General features: G+C 47.2%; 1 protein-coding gene across 3 annotated transcripts in view; it reads right to left on the reverse strand.

Annotated features, from left to right (window-relative positions):
* Positions 1 to 694: 694 nt before the first annotated feature.
* WNK3 (WNK lysine deficient protein kinase 3) overlaps positions 695 to 20801 on the reverse strand; it is a 156575-nt gene continuing 136468 nt past the window's right edge. For all 3 annotated transcript variants that reach the window (XM_073540969.1, XM_073540966.1, XM_073540968.1), the window contains exons 22-24: positions 20528 to 20739; positions 20101 to 20303; positions 695 to 6466 (exon numbers count right to left, since the gene is read on the reverse strand). In XM_073540969.1, the coding sequence (XP_073397070.1) occupies positions 6152 to 6466; positions 20101 to 20303; positions 20528 to 20739 (730 nt within the window). In that variant the 3' untranslated portion in view covers positions 695 to 6151. The remainder of the gene's footprint in view (positions 6467 to 20100; positions 20304 to 20527; positions 20740 to 20801) is intronic.

The raw sequence follows: 20801 nt of genomic DNA on the forward strand, positions 1-20801 counted from the left end.
CCTCATAGCAGTCACAGCCTGGACACTGATCTAAGCCTTATGGGATGATGGTGAAACAACGCTGGTAGGTGGGGTGACGAAATTCCACAGCGAGAACCAAGGGGCACAAGAGTGCTCGACTAGAAAGTGGATAGAGGCTTGCGCAAGTGTAGCCAACGTGAATCAAGAGGAATTCACACATGTGCAGCCACTGTAGATTGAGAGGGATTCGCGTATGAGCAGCCACTGAGGTTCAATAGGGGCTCACCCATACGCAGCCAACATGGATTGAGGGGGACTCGCCCATATGCAGCCATCATGGTTTGAGAGGGATTCACGCATGCGCAACCACTGTGGAGCGAGAGGGGCTCGCCCATTTGCAGCCACTGTAGATTGAGAGCGATTCATATATGCGCAGCCACTGGGGTTCGATAGGGACTCACCCATGCACAGCCGCCGTGAATTGAGATGGGGCTCGCCCATGCACAGCCACCGTGGATCGAGGAGAGGTCCGTGCATGCGCAACAGCCGTGGATCAAGAGGGACTTGCATAGCCACTGTGTATAGAGGGGTCTGTGCAGCCATATCGATTGAGAGGGGTTTGTGGATATGCAGCTGAATCAGTGTGGTCAGATAACCTTTAGAAAACAACCTGACAATATGAAAAAAAGTTTCTGTACGCGAGTGAGCGTATGCGCAAGAAATAAAACATAGAAACATTTAATAATGACAGTTTAATGATTTTTTTATGCAAACTTTACAAGACCCTCCTGTAGTTAAACAATTACAATTCCAGTGATGGAATGTTAGTATTCTAAATTACCCCCAAAAAAGTGCATGCTGCGTTTCTAAACTTAAGTATATTGCAGTAAAAGACCAACTTTCAAAAATAAACACAGTACTTGTAATAAGAATATATATATATTATGTATAAAACACAAACCACCGGTAGATTAAAGCAGGGATCTGTTCAGACTCGTAAGAAATAATGCAAAAAAGGCCAAAAGCGAGTGTGAGACAAGAGGCAGAGCCGCAGCGGCCGCTTCGACAGAACTGAAGCGCTGTGTTTTTGTTTGTTTTTAGCTTCGGCTCTTTACATCGTTGCAATGTTCACTGCTATTTGGTGTCCAGCAGTAAAAAGGAAAGGAGGGGAGAGCTTTAAAGGGACACACATTCTGAACAAATCCCTGGGGTGACCGAAAGAAAAAAAAAATTAAAATATTCACAGCTTAGAAATGTCGAAGGGAAAAAAACAAATTGTGTAAGTGAAAGGTGTTCCAAGTTCAATAGGTTAAATTGAGAAGTGTGAGGCTTCATTATCTGGCTTCTCTTAGGAGTCAGAGGCCAAATCGACGCATGAAAGGGAACAAGAAGATGACAATCGTGGTGTAAAGTGGCGCGTCTTATAGGAACGGAAACTGTATTTCTCCTGAATAGTAAAATAAAGCTTTTGTGCGGGTGCAGGCCGACGTTACACTTCTCGAATTCTCACTGACACATCTCACACTACAGTTACTAAAGTGTCACTGTGGACCGGTCAGTTCGGTTTCCAGATCTCCATCATGAACCATGCATTTTGTCATTCCTCTACTAAGCCTGCTGGAAATGTGCGAACCTGACTTGAAACCTGGACGATGGGAGTAATGTCCCTACATTTTCTTATCCCGGCCAATCAGTGAGGACCATATTCATGACTCAGACCGTTGATATTCCTCTCGTTAGTCATACATTTCCAAGAAGAACAACAGGGTAATGGCAGGAGTCCTAAGAGCAGATGCTCCAGCATTATGACTCCATGTATATGAGTGACGCTGTAGAGGTGGCCGTGGGGTTTATCACTCGGCCCCGCTATCTTACTACCGTATTCATACGCCTGTCGTGTAGGAGCAAAAAAAAAAAAAAAAAAAAAAAAGGCGGATGTGTGCATACAGCACGTTGCAAGGATACGTATTTACTAGTGATTGATGGGCTTTTGAGTTACCAGCCTCAAAACGTATCTACCACATCCTACAGTTCACAGGGGAAGAAGAGCAAACACCCACAAAGCATTGATGTTCTCCGGTCACAAGTCCCCACTACTGAGGTCGGCTATGTATTTGTGTGGTACGGAGAAGATGCCAGCAGTGCTGTCTGCTCACACATGGAGATTGGGATTACATTCCATAAAGATACATTCACCTTAAGACAAACCAATGGCTGAGTATAAGAAACGCAGACATTTTAACGGGACACTACCGGCTGTGTAACAGTAAGTCCTCCCTTGTGTCGCTGCTACCTGCACACTAATGTGTCACAGTACAGAGGACCGGGGTGGCAGGACACTGCACGCAGTAGTGAAAAGCGTTACTTTCTCTCCATCATATCCTGTGCATTAAATCCTATTCACAGTTTAGTAATTGCTACCACTCTCCAGTCCAGTAATCACCTGGATCACATCCCACCAGACCTCTGACTATGGAGAACCTAACGACTGGAAAGAAACTTACACCAAAACCTCAGCTTTACAACTTGCCAAACCTGCCGTATTTGACATGTAGTCAATTACAATCCGGGTTCCAATCTGGTTGTACCTCTTAGCTGTAATGCAATTAACCATTTTCAATCTAAATATGTTCAAAATTCTGTGCAAAATAATTAATGTGTCTTTATACTGGTCAGAGAGCAGGTTTTTCAATACAGAGCTCTAAATCCTCTCCACAGGGAGCATTGTTGAGTTCAGTGGATGACAGTATGCTTCCTCGGTGGCTGCAGGGATTTAGCATGCAATGCTCTAAATATTAGCACCTGCAGCCACCACTAGAGGGAGCATTGTTGAGTTTAGTGGATGACTGTATGCTCCCTCTGGTGGTGGCTGCAGGGATTTAGCATGCAATGCTCTAAATATTAGCGCCTGTAGCCACCACTAGAGGGAGCTTACCATCATCCACTGAACTTAGCAATGCTACCTCTAGTTGAGGTAGCAGGCAAAGCATCTAATCAAGTGTCTGTAGAGGATTTAGAACACTATATCCAAGTTCTGATGGATGTAGAGATATTTTGAGAAAGTATTCAGCACAGAGTTTGGAATCTAACAATGACACAAAAGTTGAAGTTTTACCTTTTTGCATATTAGGATGATACTACACTGTATAGCCAAATCCACTGTCTGTTAAGTCAGACCTGCAAGGTGCTTACCTCCATGCCAATTATATCGAGGGAGGAAAAGTAATGTCAGATCACAGGGGAAGTATTTTGGCGTCACCATGATCACGCCCTGCATGACTGTAGATGCAGGTGCAATCATATGATATTGTGACTTGTTCTACGTCAGCAATTGCTAACCAGTGGCTCTCCTAAAATGTCCGAGTGTCGAGATATGCTGGGAGATGCAGTTCTACACCATCTCACATGCAACACACACTTTAAAAGGGGCACAAGGAACTTTCCGAAAGTCCAGGAAGTTATCACCGTCTCCCCACACCTTCTCGTATTTAGCACCCTATTTTGGACTCTCTTGCTCCAGGGTCCATCAATAACCAGTTCAGATGTTGATAACACATGTACAAATCACACGCATAAGCCAGTGATGGGAGTATTATGGCACATTCACACATTAACAAGAGTTCCCATATATCAATATCACGGTGCGTCCAAAAGGAAGATTTTTAAGATGAACACAGGATTTCAGATGGTGACCTCAAACCAAAACAAAAAAATATGTACAGTACAACGTAGCTAAAAGTAACCATTAGTGCCCACCATGACAACGCAATGGGATTGAGGGCAATCGTGACACTGCAAACTGCTGGGGGGTCATCCTTCTTCTACCTGGTCTTCCAGGATGCATCCTACCTAATGAATGCTCTACTTATATTGACACACTCCCTTATTGGGTAGAAGATGATGGCCCTGAGACAAGTCGTAGAAGTAGAAAAAAAAAAAAAAAAAAAGTCCTAAATTCTTTCCCCCAAAACTGCTTCATTCTTGTCCATGAGTGGTATCCAGTAAAAAGTCCTAGCCACTTTAACAGGATTAAACTGCAACACCGAAAAAAAAAAGCGTGGAGGCAAAAACTTTTTGTGAGAAACCATTAACAAAAAAAAAAAAATACAAAATTAAATCTATATTCACAGCCAAGTGCTTTTACTTTTTCTTTGGACCGCAGTTGTCTAACTACAGATAGGCAAAGGTCGAGATTTTATTATATATATATATATATATATATATATATATATATATATATATATATATATATATATATATTGTCTTCAAGTTTTTAAAAAGGGTTACATTTTCAAGACATATCCCATGATGCCTAGGGAGACAGAACCATGCCACGTGAATGTGATGGACCCCCACCCTCCCACCCAAATTCCAGTATACGGTATATAGCCCTATTTGTGTGAATGCAAACATTAAACGTCGAAAGTACAAACAACGAAAAAAAAATAATTCTCACCTGTCAACACTAAAATCGGGTTATCAAAGGCAAGGCTCCATTCACAAAGCAGTCTGTTAAAAAAAACTTGTGAAAGGAAATACCGTGTATAAAAGAGCCATCTCCGTAATCTACAGGGATTCGTTTTCCGGTCGAGACTTTGTGTTCTTCGAGTTCAATTTACCAAATCGGGGGGGAAGAACAGAGAGAAGGCAAGAGATAAGGGAAGACCCTCTCTGATAAACCAGCAATGTGCACTTCCTTGGGATGGGCACTACAAAATGAGGTAGTTAAAAAAAAAAAAAAAAAAAAATAAAAGCAAAATGTAGTTGAAATGATACATTCTACCAAGCCGTGATCATCCACACCGAGCATCGGACCAGATAACATTGTACAAAAACTAACAGAGAGCAGCGTCCTCAAGGATGTGGGGACCGACTGTCCAAAACTTCAAGAAAATATTTTACATTGCACGAATGTGTTGATATATTTTTGGGAAAAAACAGAGGATTAGGAGTAGTGCAGGAATAAGTGTTGATATCCCCCTTCCTTACAATGTTTGCTCAGAGCAGTAAAGCCTTACTGTAAGTTATAAGGGGCATGTTCAGCAGGGTGTGTGCACTTTAAGGGGCACGCTAACAACAACAAAAAAAAAAAGGGTCCAGTGTCAAAAGCTGGATCCATACACTATATTTCTGCAGCACTGTCAAATCTCATTTAAATAAAAGAAATGGAAGAAAGGGGGAAAAAATGCAGTATAAAAACTTACGTCTACAACAAGCTCGACTGAAATAAAAACCTTCAGCCAACACGTTATGGTCTAAGTACAGCAAAATTGTCAAAAATGGCAAGTTGTCAGATTCACAGATGTCAGAACGTACGATATCCCCCAAGGCACAGCAAGAGTCTGCAGGCAAAGCAGAAGCAGCAGTTGTGCGAAAGACAGAAGCTAGAAGGCCTCTATGTTAGAAGAAGGTGCAGGGGAAGGGTAAATGCATGTAGGTGGTGACACCATATAAACATTGACCCCCAGGAGTGGGACAAAAAACAAGAAGTGGGCACTAAAAACAAGCAACCCAATAAAGCTTGGGTAGAAAGCATCCAAAAGAAATAAAATAAAATATGGTAATGCTTTGCACAACAGCATATAAATTCACATTTTTTTAGCGCTGGTGTAAGGAGCTTCTGCTTTAGGATATTCTGAAGTGGGATCACTGGATTGTAACTACAGTAATGAAAAATACAAGATTTGTGAGAGGTGTTTCATCACCCTCCAAACATTAGGGGAAGGTGAAGAAGCCACAAAAAAAAAAAAAAAAAGGAGACATTGTTGTGCTGTGTAACCCTGTACAAAGGCTCGGGAGGTGGTGGAAAATATTCCCCTTACCTCTCGCTCAGTACTTTGCTCGGCTGCAGTTACTTGTGAAGGCTGGGACACATTCATTCACCTGTATGGCACCAGGACAGTTGTTTGATTCTCCAAGGTAAAAAAAAAAAAAAAGTGAAATCACATTGCAGAATGACTATGTGTAGCAACGAGGGTACATTCTACCCCAATTCACATGACACAGCACGTAGGAAAACAAAGAAAAAAAAATCCCCAGTAACTGGGGAAGAGATAACAGAACACCCTTTGTATCACAACTATAACCAAAGAGGTAAAACAACCAAAGAAACGGAGAGCGGGCGTCTGATGTAGTCTGTGCGGGAAGGCAGGGAAATCCCAGAGAAGTCTTAAGGAGTCATTTAAAGGGATCATTTGGGGGAGGATGGGATTGTAGCAGCTTTCTGAGCTGGAGCGGAGGGAAATGCTTGCATTCCAATTCCAGGCTGGTAGGTTGCAAGGTGCGGTGCGGGGATGCCCGGCGTCTGATTAGACCACTGTACAGGGTAGCCAGGACTACCCATTGCATTGAGCTGGCAGGCGTGTGGTATTGGGTATGATGGAATGCCTCCGGGTGCAAAATTTGGGAGTACAAGTGATTGAGAGATAGCAGCTGGAACAGTCCCATGAATCTGAGTCAAAGTCGGGACCCAGGAAGATGGGAAGCTTGATGTGACCGGCAACGGCTGAAAGAGAAACAAAAAGAAAATGAATGACTTCTAGTCGTCAAGGCATACAGTCATCAGTGAGACATGGCTCCTGTCACTTGCCAATACCCATGCATTTCTTAAAAGGGTTGTAACCAAGTTTCTCCAGTGAAGAGAGGATAACCTCACGATTGCTGGAGGTCTGACCACAGGTACGCTCACCAGTCCCGACCTCCATGAATGGAGCCGGTGGTGGAATAGGTACACATGGGCTCCATTTTCTATGGAGCCACCAGTGATAGCTGAACGCAGAGTTCGGCTGATTATCAGCACTCTCATTAAGAATGAATAGAACGGAGGCGTGCATGATCGACCACCGCTTCTATTCATGGAGCTCTTCAGAGTCACGGTTCTCTCAGGATCACTCGGGGTCTCACTGGTCAGACACCCCCAAAAATTGGGATGTTACCCATGGACAGGGAATAGCTTCCAAACTTGGTACAACCCCAATTAACCTTTGCCCAGCAGGACCAATTTTACAATTTTATTTAGTTTTCTCTCCTCAAATGGAAAAAATAAAATGTTACGACTTTTGGAAAAAAACACACGAGGGCTTGTTTTATTGCGAGAAGAGTTGTAGCTTTACAAGACACCTTTCATTTTAGCATATAATGTACTGAAGAAAAGATAAAAAAGAAAGAAAAAAATTCTACATGAACTGGTGAAAAAGTACAAATGTTTTTTTTGTTTTACCTTTATGGCATTAGGTGAATGACCTGGAAACATTATTCACCCAGTTATATAGATTGCCATGATCGCACTGACTAAGTGAAAAAAACATAAAAAATAAAAAAAATAATTGTGTTTAAGTCACCATTTCCTAATATGTGTGACTAGAACAGGATTTTGGTTGCTTACCGAAAAATCTGTTTCTGAGAGTCTTCATTAGGGACACAGGAACCGTGGTTGTGTGCTGCTATCACTAGGATGTTGACACTATGCATGAAAAAAAATGTTAACTCCGCCTCCGCAGTATACACCCCTCCGACCGGCTGTAGGACAATGAGTTAGTGAAAAAGCAGTAGGAGGAGACATCATGTAAGTCATCATATTCATCACATGTAATAAAATCATGGGAGGGCGCTGTGTCCCCCAATGAAGACTCTGAGAAACAGATTTTACGGTAAGCAACCAAAATCCTGTTTTCTCTTTCGCCTCATTGGGGGACACAGGAACCGTGGGACGTCCAAAAGCAGTCCCTGGGGTGGGAAAAGACAAACTTCCTTCAGGTCGGAGAACTCACCACTGCCGCCTGCAAGATTCTTCTGCCTAGGCTGGCGTCCGCTGAAGCATAGGTATGGACCTTAAAGAACCTTGAAAAAGTATGCACGAACGACCAAGTGGCAGCCTTGCACAACTGCATGGCTGATGCCCTGTTGTGTACCGCCCAGGAGGCGCCCACCACCCGGGGTTGAATGGGCCATGACCCCAGCAGGGGACACCCTGTCCTTTACCCGGTATGCTTCCAGAATTGCCATTCTGATCCAGCGGGCAATTGTTGCCTTAGAGGCCGTCAGGCCTCTTCTCACACCATTGGGGATAACAGAGCGAGTCCACCTTCCTGAAAGGAGCGGTCCTGGCAAGACAGATCCTTATCGCCCTGACCAGGTCTAGCTTATTCAAAGAACGCTCCAGAGGATGGGTTGGAGCGGGACAAAATGATGGAAGGATTATAGCCTCGTTCAGGTGGAAGGCCGATACCACCTTGGGAAGAAAGTTAGGAGGAGGCCGCAAAACAACCTTGTCCTGGTGCATAATTAGGAATGGAGGACGACAGGACAATGCCGCTAATTCTGAAACACTCCTAATAGAGGTGATGGCTACGAGAAACCACCATGGTTACTTACCGGTAGCCGGTTTTTCCGGAACCCATGACAGCACCACATGAGAGAGGGATCCGCCCCGCCAGGACAGGAACCTACTGAAACATAAGGGGCGGCACCTCTCCCCCGCTTCAGTTGGATTACAGAGCATTTGAGAGGACTTCCCGGTTAGTTACATATTTATCCAACACCACATAACACAAATACACCCGACTATTGTGCACACCCAAACGGTGAAAAAGGGGGGGAAATATACGGGTGCTGTCATGGGTTCCGGAAAAACCGGCTACCGGTAAGTAACCATGGTGGTTTTCCCTTCACCCATGACAGCACCACATGAGAGATTCTGGAGACTTCGAACACCTTAGGGAGGGACCACCGCTTGGAGCACCCTTCTACCAAAGGTCAAGTCAGCAGAGGAGGATAGATTTAGTCTATAGTGTCTAAAGAAAGTTGAGGGTGAGGCCCAGGTAGCGGCCTTACAAATTTGCTCTATTGATACCTCTGCTTTCTCAGCCCAGGAGGTCGCCACGGCTCTGGTGGAATGAGCCTTGATGCCGTCAGGAACCGGGACGCCACTAGCTGAATAGGCTACACTAATGGCCTCCCTAATCCATCGGGCAATAGTCCCCTTTGACACTCCATAACCTTTCCTAGCCCCCTGGAAGGCTACGAATAGGGACTGGGACCTCCTCCACTGGCTGGTTATAGACATATACTCTACTAGGGTTCTTTTAACATCTAGGCTATGAAATTTCTCCTCCCCTGGGTTTTTCGGATTCTCACAGAAGGAAGGGAGGACAATTTCTTGGTTTCGGTGAAAGCTAGTTACTACTTTCGGCAAGTAAACAGGGTCTGTTCTCATAACCACCCTATCCTGGTATATCTGGGTATATGGTGGGTTGACTGAGAGGGCCTGCAAGTCACTAACTCTACGTGCCGACGTTAGAGCTACCAAAATGATGGTTTTTAGGGTGAGGTTTTTAGTTTAAATCTGCTGTATGGGTTCAAACGGCTCCTTCGTAAGGGCTTCCAGCACCAGATTTAGATCCCATGGAGCTATTTTTGGTAAGGAAACTGGCCTAGATCTGTGGCAAGATTTTATGAACCTGGCTACCCATATGTTTGCCGCTATATTGCAATTGTATAATGCACCCAGCGCTGAAACCTGTACCTTGAGGGTATTAACCGCCAGGCCTAGCTGTAGACCTGTCTGCAAGAACTCCAAGATGGACTCGATTGGGGGTTCTTGACCTAACGGTTTTCCCAGGAATTGTAGAAATTTCTTCCACGTCCTGCCATATATGTTGGTTGTTATTGGTTTTCTACTTTTCATTAGAGTAGTCACCAACCCCAGGGAAAAACCTTTATCTCTCAAAAGTGCCCTCTCAAATTCCACGCCGTCAGATGGAACCCCTTGACTTGTTTGTGGAATATCGGCCCCTGAGCTAATAAATCTGGAATTTCTGGCAGTACCCACGGGTCCGAGAGAGACATCATTTGCAGTAGTGAAAACCACGGTCTTTTTGGCCAGAACGGGGCTATGAGGATTACTCTGGCTTGCTCGTCTCTTATCTTTTTTACCACTGCCGGGATTAACGCTACTGGGGGAAAGGCATAGCTCAGTTTGAACAGCCACGGGATTTGCAGAGCGTCTACTGCCCACGGGTTTTCCCCTGGGTTTAATGAGCAGAACCTCCTCACCTGCCGGTTGTTTCTGGTGGCAAAGAGGTCGATCACTGGCTGCCCCCATAACTGTACTATCTTCTGGAATATTACACGATTTAAGGCCCACTCTCCCTGTTTTAACTTGTTGCGGCTTAGAAAGTCGGCTTGAACATTTTCTGTCCCTTTGATGTGTAGGGCCGTCAGGGAGGGTAGATGTTGTTCTGCTTTGAGAAAGATTCTTTTGGCTTCGTCCATTAGGGAGTTTGACCTTGTCCCTCCCTGGTGGTTGACATACGCCACTGCCACCCTGTTGTCTGACATAATTCGGACCCTGTAGCCTGGGAATGAATGCCCCCAAGGCTCTGTTTACCGCTCTTAACTCTCTTAAGTTGGAGGAAGCCTTCTGCTCTAGGTGACCCCAGGACCCTTGGGCTATTTGTTCTCTCAGGTGTGCCCCCCATCCCAAGGAGCTTGCGTCCGTCAATATTACATCGGACACGGGCCTGTGCCACAAAGTTCCCCCTGCTAAATTTGTGCTGTCTAGCCACCAAGTGAGAGCGTTTTTCCCCTTTTCGGAAAGTTCCAGCTTCCCTTCTAAACGCCCTTTCAATCGTTTCTGGGCTGACAAGATTTCCGCCTGCAGTTGTCGGGTATGAAACTGTGCCCAGTTGACCGCAGGGATACAGGCTGTTAGCGTGCCCAACAGGGACATTGCCCTTCTTAGGGTCATGAGCGGTTGTTGTATTGCTGTGAGGGTCATTTCTCTCACTTTCTCTAGTTTTTTCTCTGGCAAGATACAAACTTGACGGTCGGAGTCCAAGACGAAACCTAGAAATGTTTGTTTCCTTAGGGGTTGAAGTTTTGATTTCTTTAAGTTTACCATCCAACCCAGTCTTTGCAGGGTTTCTGTTATTTTCTCTACTTGATGTGCGCAGTGACGTTCTGAATTGCCAATGACCAAAAAATCGTCCAAGTAAGGCACCATAATCACATTGTGGATTCGAAGGAAAGCTGTCATTTCCGCTATTACTTTCGTAAAAATCCTTGGCGCTATGGAGATGCCAAACGGAAGAGCTGTAAATTGAAAGTGCCTGAGGTCGCCCTGGATGTATAGGGCTACCCTCAGGTATTTCTGGTATTCTGGGTGCATCGGGATGTGGTAATAGGCATCCTTCAAATCTACTACGGCCATGAAGCAGATGTGGTGTAACAGCTTTATGGCCGAAGACACTGATTCCATTTTGAATGTTTGGTTCATGATCCATTGATTGAGGCGCCTGAGATTTATTATCGTTCTGAAGGAGAGGTCTGGTTTTCTTATTAGGAAGAGGGGAGAATAGAACCCCCTTCTCTCTTGATCTTTTGGGACCTCTATTAGAACTTGTTTCTCCAACAGTCCTAAAATTTCTGTTTCTATGGCTGATTGCTCCCCTGGTTCCTTTCTGACGGGGGTCACCACGAATGAAGCTCTTGGATGCTGGAAAAAAGGGATTTTTAGGCCATTCTTTATAATGCTCAGAATCCAATTGTTGGCCGATATTTTCTCCCATTCTTGAGAAAAGAGCTTCAATCTTCCCCCCACCGGAGGGCTGGCGTCATTGCGGGGATTTTTTGGCGGTTGAGGTAGTTCCCCCAAACATGAACCCTGGTTCTTTTTTCCTCTTGTCGTCCCACCTTTTCCGCTCTCCCGGGGGACGGCCCCGATTGAACTTCCCCTCCGAAAGGCGGTCTCCTTTGATCACCCATGAATCTGGGGAAGCCCTTCTTTTTATCCCCGGCCTTCTCCAAGATGTCATCCAGGTTTTTCCCAAACAGGAACTGCCCATCACATGGTAACGAGCATAATTTCGCCTTAGATTGAATGTCCCCAGGGCAGCCTTTGAGCCATAACGCCCGTCTTGCGGCGTTTGATAGCCCCGCTGCTCTTGCCGTTAACCTCATCGAGTCGGCGGAGGTGTCAGCCAAGAAAGCGGCAGCTCCGTGTAGCAAGTACATTTCTCCTAATATTTTCTCTCTTGGTACCTTGGAGACTAATTTTTCTTCAAGTTGTTGCAACCAGATCATTAATGACCGGGCTGTGCAGGTGCCAGCTATTGCCGGTTTCAGACCCCCTGCCGCTGCCTCCCAAGTGTGCCTTAGGTATGAGTCCGCTTTTTTATCCAATGGATCTCTCAAAACCCCTGAATCCTCCAGGGGCAGGGCCGACTTCTTGGAAGACCTAGACACTGCTGCGTCAATTTTTGGGACCTTGTCCCAGACGTCCGTGTCTTTAGCCTCAAAGGGGTATCTTCGCTTTGAAGAGGAGGGAAGGCTACCTGACTTCTCCGGTTTCTTCCATTCTCTTTCGATTAGGGCCTGAACCTTGTCATTGACCGGAAAGGTACGCTTTTTCCTTTCTTGCAGGCCGCCAAACATTACATCCTCCAGTGATCTCTCTACCTTCTCCTCTTGCAGGCCCATAGTGGACCTGATGGCTTTAAGGAGAGCGTCCGTATCTTCTACGGGAAAGCAAGGTCTGCCCCCCGTATCACTGTCTGAGGATGAAGATGACCCGTGCTCAACTTGATACTCCGAAGAGGAGGAGCCTGACGAGGAACTCGGGGAGGCTTTCCTACTCTTACTCTTCTTTTTTAATAATTTTTTAAGTGAGCCCTGTACCTCAGATTTTATCATCGATCTGAGGTTTGTTGCCAGGCTCGGCACCTCTTCAGCCATAGTCCGCTGGATACAGCTGACAAGTCCTTTTGGTAGTCTTTTGCTAAAGGGCTGTGGCATATGGCACATTCTCTATTTTTCTTTTTGCTTATAGCTTTTTTGCCTCCCTAAAAAAAAAATTGTCTAACTTTCACGGAGATCACTCACCACCCAGGAAAGACGGATACCGGGCTCTGGGGCTGCGAAGGAGCGTGCGCTCTGCGCTCTTTTGATCTCGAGGAATCCCTCGATCGGTGACTCGAACGGCTGCTGCTTTTGCCGCTCGAGCGGCTCTTGCGACCAGAAGCTTGCGATGGGGGCAGAGACAATGGGGACGGTGAGCGATCCTCCTGAGACGCCATTGTCGCCCCTGCAGCCGCTTCTGCTCCTTTTATGCGGTGAGTGAGCCCCTCATTACCCCTCCCCCCCGCGACCGCCAGCCGCTTCTCCTGGCCGGCGTCGCGCCCGGCGCCATGACCGTCGCGTCTTGATGACGTCAGCGGTCGCGCTCCCACGTCAGACGCCGGTCTCTGCCCCCGGCTTCCCCTGCATGCAGGGGAAGGAACGGGCGCGCGCAGGGGGAGGGCGGCACAGGGAGGAATCTCTGAAGGGAGGACATCGGAACGTGCCCGCACGAACCCGGGGCCCGTATGAGGAAAACCCCGGGGACTGCGCTACCAGCTGCCGACGGCCAGCGTCGCAGGTAAGCCAGCCCTGCATTTTTACACGCCGGGACGGCCCTGGGTCTTTTCATCCTGACAGGCACCGCCGCTGTCAGAGGGATTCCTTTCCAGGACAGGAACCCAACTGAAGCGGGGGAGAGGTGCCGCCCCTTATGTTTCAGTAGGTTCCTGTCCTGGCGGGGCGGATCCCTCTCTCATGTGGTGCTGTCATGGGTGAAGGGAAAATACCACCTTCCAGGACAACAAAGACATGGGAGCTTCCTGTAGGAGTTCAAAGGGTGAACCTGTCAAGGCTTCCAAGACAAAGTTAAGATCCCATGGAGCCACAGGGGATCTGTAAGGAGGGGCCGCATGTGCCACTCCTTGCAGAAAGGTCTTAACCTGTAAGCGGGAGGCCAAATTCTTTTGAAAAAGAATAGAGAGAGCAGATACCTGGCCTTTCAAGGAACTTAGGGCCAGACCGCCATCTAACCCTGCCTGGAGAAAAGCTAGGACAGATGGCAGGGAACAAGGCATAGGTGCGACGTGATTAGACTCACACCAGCCAAAATAGGCCTTCCAGGCTTGATAATAGAACCTGGAAGAGGAAGGCTTCCTAGCCTGGATCAGGAAGGCTTCCTAGCCTGGATCATTGTATTAATGAATCGGTCCGAAAAACCTGCTGCTCTCTGTATTGTGGTTTCAACGGCCATGCCGTCAAATTGGGCAACCGAGAATTCGGGTGGTAAAACGGCCCCTGAGCCAGGATATCTGGTCTGTCTGGGAGTCTCCAGGGGGTGCCTGTGAGAAGATTGATAATTTCTGCGAACGAGGCCCTCCAGGACCAGTACAGGGCGACCAATATGACCGGCACCCCTTCCGCCTTGATCTTCTTTAGCAGCCTCGGCAGGAGAGGAAGGGGAGGCAACAGGTAAGGGAGTCTGAACTGTGTCCAGGGAATGACCAGCGCGTCGACCCCTATTGCTAGAAGATCGCGGTATCTTGAGACAAACTGCTGGACCCTTCTGTTCTGTCGCGATGCCAGGAGGTCCACATCTGGAGTCCCCCATAGCGGGCATATCTGACGGAACACTTCTGAGGAAGTCGGCGGCCGTGTTGTCTGTGCCGGGAATGTAAACTGCCGAAATTGCGGTTTCTGGCCAGTTGAAGATTCTGGATACCTCGGCCAGTGCCCGGGGACTTCTGGTTCCCCCTTGGTGATTGATGTATGCCACCGCCGTGGCGTTGTCGGTTTGAATCCGGACTGGCTGGTTGTTGAGGTATCTTTCCCAATGTAGAAGTGCTAGAAACACCGCCCTCAGTTCTACAATGTTGATTGATAGTGAGGATTCTTGCCTCGACCATCATCCCCTGGACAGTCAGGTGGCGGAATACCGCACCCCAGCCCAGGAGACTGACATCTGTAGTTACTACCTGCCAGTGGACAGGGGGAAAAGGCCATCCCAGATGAACAAGGGGGAGGTCAGCCACTACTTGAGGGACTCCCTGGTCTGAATGGAGGGGAGGAAGGGGCGATCCAAGGAAGAGATGGACCTGTCCCACTGAAGGAGGATGTTCCTCTGCAGTATCCTGGAACGGAACAGGGCAAAGGGTATTGCCTCTGGAGCTGCCACCATTCTTCCCAGGACTCATGGCAGTGCGAAAGGATAGAAGCCGGAATTTCAACAGAGCGAATTCCCTGCTGGAGTGTAATCCCCTTTTTTTCTGGGAGAAAGACCATTGAGCGGCGGGTATCGAATACCATTCCTAAGAATTCTAGGGGTTGTGTTGGCGTTAGGTGGGATTTCTCCCTGTTTATGATCCAACCAAACCGGGAGAGCGTGTTTAAAACTACCGCTAGATTTTCCTGGGCCTGAGCGAAGGAGGGCGCCTTGACGAGAATATCGTCGAGATATGGTACCAATATTATGCCTCTGACCCTTAATATAGCAACCATCGCTGCCATAATCTTTGTAAAAATTCTGGGGGCTGTTGCCAGCCCAAATGGCAGGGCCACAAACTGGAAATGCTGCTTTTGGACAGCAAAACGCAGAAACCGCTGATGTCCCTGAAAAATGGGGACGTGTAGGTAGGCGTCCCGGATATCTATGGAACATAGGAATTCCTGATCCTCCATAGACTTAATTACCGACCGAATCGATTCCATCCTGAAATGGCGTAGGCGGACCCATCTGTTTAGCCTTTTGAGGTCTAGTATGGGACGAACTGAGCCATCCTTTTTTGGTATCTCAAACAAGTTTGCGTAAAAGCCGGGAAAATGTTCATGCTCGGGAACGGGGACGATTACTCCTGCATTGAGGAGAGAGTTGATTGCCGCAAAAAAATCTAGAGCCATAGCAGCGTCTTTTGGTGGCTGCGATAGAAAGAAGCGATCTCACGGAAGCGCGTTGAAGTCTATCTTACATCCTGTTGATACTGCCTCCTTTACCCAGATATCCTCTACTGAAATCTGCCAGACATCTCTGAAGAGGAAAAGGCGGCCTCCTAGTCTGGGAGAGGTACTGGGAAGGGAGTTGGACTCCCTGCTGGCGTCAGGCTGAAGTGGCTCTGCCCAGCCCTGACCTGGTAGCTCTGCTGTTGGAACTGCGGAAATGCCATGACGGTCTGGCCCGAAATGATACCTTCCTCCTATCTCTCGGTGCTTGCGATATCTGCGGGCCCTGAGCATAAGTGCCTGTCACTGGGGTACGGCGAAAGGGCTGAGCCCTACGTTTGAAAACATATCGACGAGGTTTGGCCTGAGGGAGACGGGAGCTTGTACCCCCCGTTGCACCCTTAATGATTTGATCTAACATTGACCCAAAGAGCTGAGTGCCCTGAAACGGCAGATTGGTCAGTGATTTCTTTGATGACAAATCAGCCTGCTAAGCCTTTAGCCAGACCGTCCGGACGGCTACCATGTTACTGGATGCTTGAGCTGCGCAAGACGCAGCATCCAGGGCTGCTGATACCATATACCTCCCGGCATGAGATATTTGATCTGCAAACTCCGCCAGTTCTGCTGGTGGGGCCCTGGCCAATATGCCCTGTCTAAGCTGTTTGGCCCATTCTGTAACAGACTTAGCTATTAGGCTGAGGCGAAGGCTGGACACAATGCAGCGGCTGCTGCCTCAAAAGTGGATTTTGCCAGGGATTCTATCCTCCTATTATTGGGATCTTTTAGGGCTGCCCCACTGGCGAGTGGGAGGACTGTATTTGTAGCGAGTCTGGACACTGGTGGGTCCACCGAAGGGGAGGCGCTCCAGTTGGCGGTGAGATCTGGAAGGAAGGGATATAGAATCCCAAAACGATTCCCTCTCTGAAACCGCCTGGTTGGGTTTTCCCTTTCCCTGGCCAACACTTCCTCAAAATCCTTGTGGGAGGCGAAGACCCTAGAGGGGGACTTATGACGCTTAAATGAAAAAACCTGATCATTAGGTTTTGATGTGGTGTCCCCAATGTTAAAAGTCTCATTGACTGCGGCAATGAGGCCCTGAACCATTTCCTTGACCTGGGACTGTTCTGGTCTGTACTCCGAACCCTCCTCTGAGTGTGTCTCTGATAATGCTTCGCCTGATTCCGGGGATGAGGACTGAAAGGAGGCAGACGGCCAAAGGAATTCTGGCGGTGAAATGGAGTGAGAAGGGGACCTGGGTTGGTGGTCCTGTCTAAACCCTTTACGGCCTCTAGAAGGCCCAAAAGGAGGCTCCTTTGGTGCTCCTGTGTCCACTGGAGTCTGAAGTGGCAATCTGTTAAGCACCGTTACCAAGGTCTGTGATACCTTGGTAAGGTTGGCCATGGACTTAGATAAGGAAGAGGCCCATCCTGGACACTCTGTCTCCCGTGGCGATAGATGGCCCCTGGGCGGCAAAGTGGCTTCCTCCTGCTCCAGGGGTAATGTGGGAGCTCTGACTGGCAAAGCAGGGGGGCTGCATCTGCTCTCTAGTGTAGGTGACACCGTAGGTCTGCTGCAATCAGAGCAGAGTGGCGAGGACTGACCTGAAGGAAGCCTGACATTACATTTGATACATCCAAAATATTTGACCAAGGTCACTGAAGCGGTTGAGGAGGAGGAGCGGGACTGCTCTCCCTTGGGTATACTGACCGGTTTTACCTGGTGCCGACCGTCGGGGGTAGATTGCGGAGTGAGGGAGCAACCTGTAGTGCAGTACTCATACCCACAACATGTGTCCCCGACACAGCTGCCGCCCGGAGGCTGATGAGAGAGCGAGGTTAACAGCCCTGCCGCTGCCTAGAAGCCTTATGAAATCCACGCCCGAAAGTGGTGGGCGGGGCCCTGCTCTGGCCTCCTGGAGCACGAAGATGGCGCTGGTACGGAAGAGGAAGCCAGGGGGCGGAGCCTGCCGGGAGCCGGAATCTGGCGTCGGCCGTGCTGGGCTCCTACTGGAGCCCAGGGTCATAACGCTGCCACGGGAGGAGGCTGGAACCGTGCTGCACCGCGTGCTTGAAAGTAAGTGTTAGCTCTTAAACTAAGTATAGAGCCATGGGCTGCAAGCCCGAGTGCTGATTACAGCGGTCACATTCAGCCAGAGCGGCTGGTGAGCAGATCATACAACGCTGCAGCCTCTTACCTCCAGTTCACCCCGTAACAGGGGTCGGTTTACCTGCATGAAAAGATTGCTGTCCCAAACCTTTTCTGCAGGGCGTCTCTCTCGATCATCAGGCTCTGGTGGGCGAGTGATGGGAGACGAAGGTCGGGACCAGGAGCTGCCACCTGAACACGAGTCCTGTGTTAGGGGACAGGGTCCTGCCCGCGGGATTCATGAGGATACAGAGTGGCAGTACACACCGTACTCATAATCCCGGTGTGGGAATACAGATGTAGCATATCTACTCTGTATCCCTCCATGGTTACCTGAAAAGAAACAACGCACATTGAGGTAGGCATGGGTCTGCGAGAAACCTCTGTCCACCTCCTGCTGACACTAAGCAAAACTGATTGTCCTACAGCCGGTCGGAGGGGTGTATACTGCGGAGGCGGAGTTAACATTTTTTTCATGCATAGTGTCAACCTCTTAGTGACAGCAGCACACACCCACAGTTCCTGTGTCCCCCCAATGAGACGAAAGAGAAACTTTTTTTTTCAGTCATGCAAGGTTTTCAGGTTTTAGTGCATGGGGTACAAAGTTTTCTCTTTCTAGATCACTGTTTTTTAGGGGGTAAGGGTGAGATGAGGTGACTTGAAAATAGAAATTCTGGAGTTTCAATATTATGTATTTTTTTTCTCTACAGGAGAGTCACATTCAGCTATGAAAGAGGGTCGCGTGCCACATCCAGCTTTTGCTCTCCCTCCACTAGAGGCTCCATTACCAGCATGACAACAGCCAAAGATTTTCCACCAAAGCAGGAAGGAAGCCAAGCTCCAGGGTTTTCCACCTTGCCCCATTCAGATCTGGCTGTCAGTTCGGGACCCTTGCTTTACAGCGTTTACCCCACAGGCTAAAAATGTTATAATTTTGATAGATCAGACTATTTTTTATATGTCTTCTATTTTTGTATTGTAGAAAAAAAAGCAGGTGGTGGGTTGATTTTTTTTTTGCATTTTTATCCCGTTTTACCGGCATGTCCAGCCACAGGCTGGGCTTCATAAGAGTACATGCATGTTAAATGCTGCTGTCGAGATTGACAGCAGAAATAAAGTGGTTAAATAGCAGTGATTGGAGCCTCCTGAGCGCACTACATATCTGCCGTGAACGCATTGGAGCTTTGAAATAAAAAATTGATGCCTATGGGTGAAATTTGCTGCTGTATGTACATGTAGTCGTAACCTTCTATCACAGGTATACATCCGGTCCTGATTATCAGAAAAGCCTAACTTTCCATGGAAAAATAATAAATGAAGTGAACAAAGCCTTAATATCAAAACAGACAAATGTGAACAGGTGAAAGCTAAGAGAGCCACTCTACATGTAACTAGCAAACTAAGGCTATGTGCCCACGTAGCGATTCTGAAGCAGAATAAACCTGAGTAGAATCGCACACGCTGCTCCCGGTAAAACGCATGCGTTTTGACGCCCTTTTGTAAGCGTTTTCCTAAGCGTTTTTGCCCATATAATTGATGGTATGCGGAATCGCATTTGATTCTGCAAAATTAATGAACATGCTGCGTTTTTAATTGCTAAGCGTTTCAAAATGCATCATTGGCACAACATGTGCGTTTTTCATTAAAAATCAATTGGATGCTTTTCTTAAGCGTTTCTGCAGCAGAATCGCTTGTCTAAAAGCGCTGCAGAAATGCTTAAAAAAACGCTACGTGGGCACACAGCCTAAAGCTGCATTTAAACACTATAATATGTAAACATTGAATAAATGAAATTGGAAGTGAATTACTGCTGAAGAAAATAAGTTAAAAAATGAAGGTACTTAGTGTATAAATTGCTAATGGGCTCACATGAATTGACCAACCGACAAGGTGTACCCCCCCTCTGTTGGGACGCTGACCCAATATGATACCTCTTTTAAACAGAGCTTGATCGTTCCTTCCTAGATAATTTTAGGCTTTTAGCTCGGGAGAGATATAAAGTTAGGTCAGGGTCCCAACAGAGGGGGTACACCTTGTCGATGGCTGATTGGTTCAGAGATTAATTGGCCAATTTGTGCACTAAGTATCTTGATTTTTTTAAGTTATTTTCTAGAGCAGTAACCCAATTCCAATTTCATATCTTCAATGTTTCCATACTAGCACAGCTTTAATTTACTAGGTGCAAAGCCTTAAAATCATAGTTTACAGATTTTGTCCTCTCACCTCATGAACCCGATTCCAACAGTCTGTCTCTGGGCGGTTCTGGTTCAGTTTGATCTGATTCAGGCTGGGTTTCTGATGTAAGCTGCCTGCGTTCTCCTTTGCCCAGTCATCCACCAGTTTATGCAGATCATCAGTGAACAGGCTCTTCTTCTCAGAGACTGAATGCTGGCAGGCGTCTGAGTTACTTTCACTGCATTGATGATCTGGATTTAAAAAAACACAAAAAAACGTAAAAATACATTAGCTGAGAAGACGTATCATGAACTGTATCTCATTACCCAGCTGTACTAAGATCAAAGGCCTAAAATGTATATATGCAGTATATGAATACAGGGCAGCCATGTTCACTAGTGGGTGCTAAGAGAAATTACAAAGCTTTAAAACTTTGGGTAGTATCCAGAGAGTCATCCAATGAATGATATTTTACCTGAATGTCCGATCCCGTTATCCATGTGGCTCAGAGACTGTGGTCTGCTACGCTGCTTACTTTTCAGAGATCTGGGACGACGTGGGGACATTTGTTGGGAAGAGGTGTCAGAAGACTGCATTTTGCTCTCCCTCAAAGAGCGCAAGCGGGCATATACGTCTTGTAGCTCTCGGTTCTGCTGGGCCTGTAAGCTCACCACCTCCTGAATGTGCCTATGCAACAAAATTACAAGGCATTTAATATTCTATGGTAACAAGAAAAAAAATTGTACAAT

The sequence above is a fragment of the Dendrobates tinctorius genome, unplaced genomic scaffold (genome assembly GCF_039654945.1).
Source record: "Dendrobates tinctorius isolate UK_male_01 unplaced genomic scaffold, ASM3965494v1 ptg000120l, whole genome shotgun sequence".
NCBI lineage: Eukaryota > Metazoa > Chordata > Amphibia > Anura > Dendrobatidae > Dendrobates > Dendrobates tinctorius.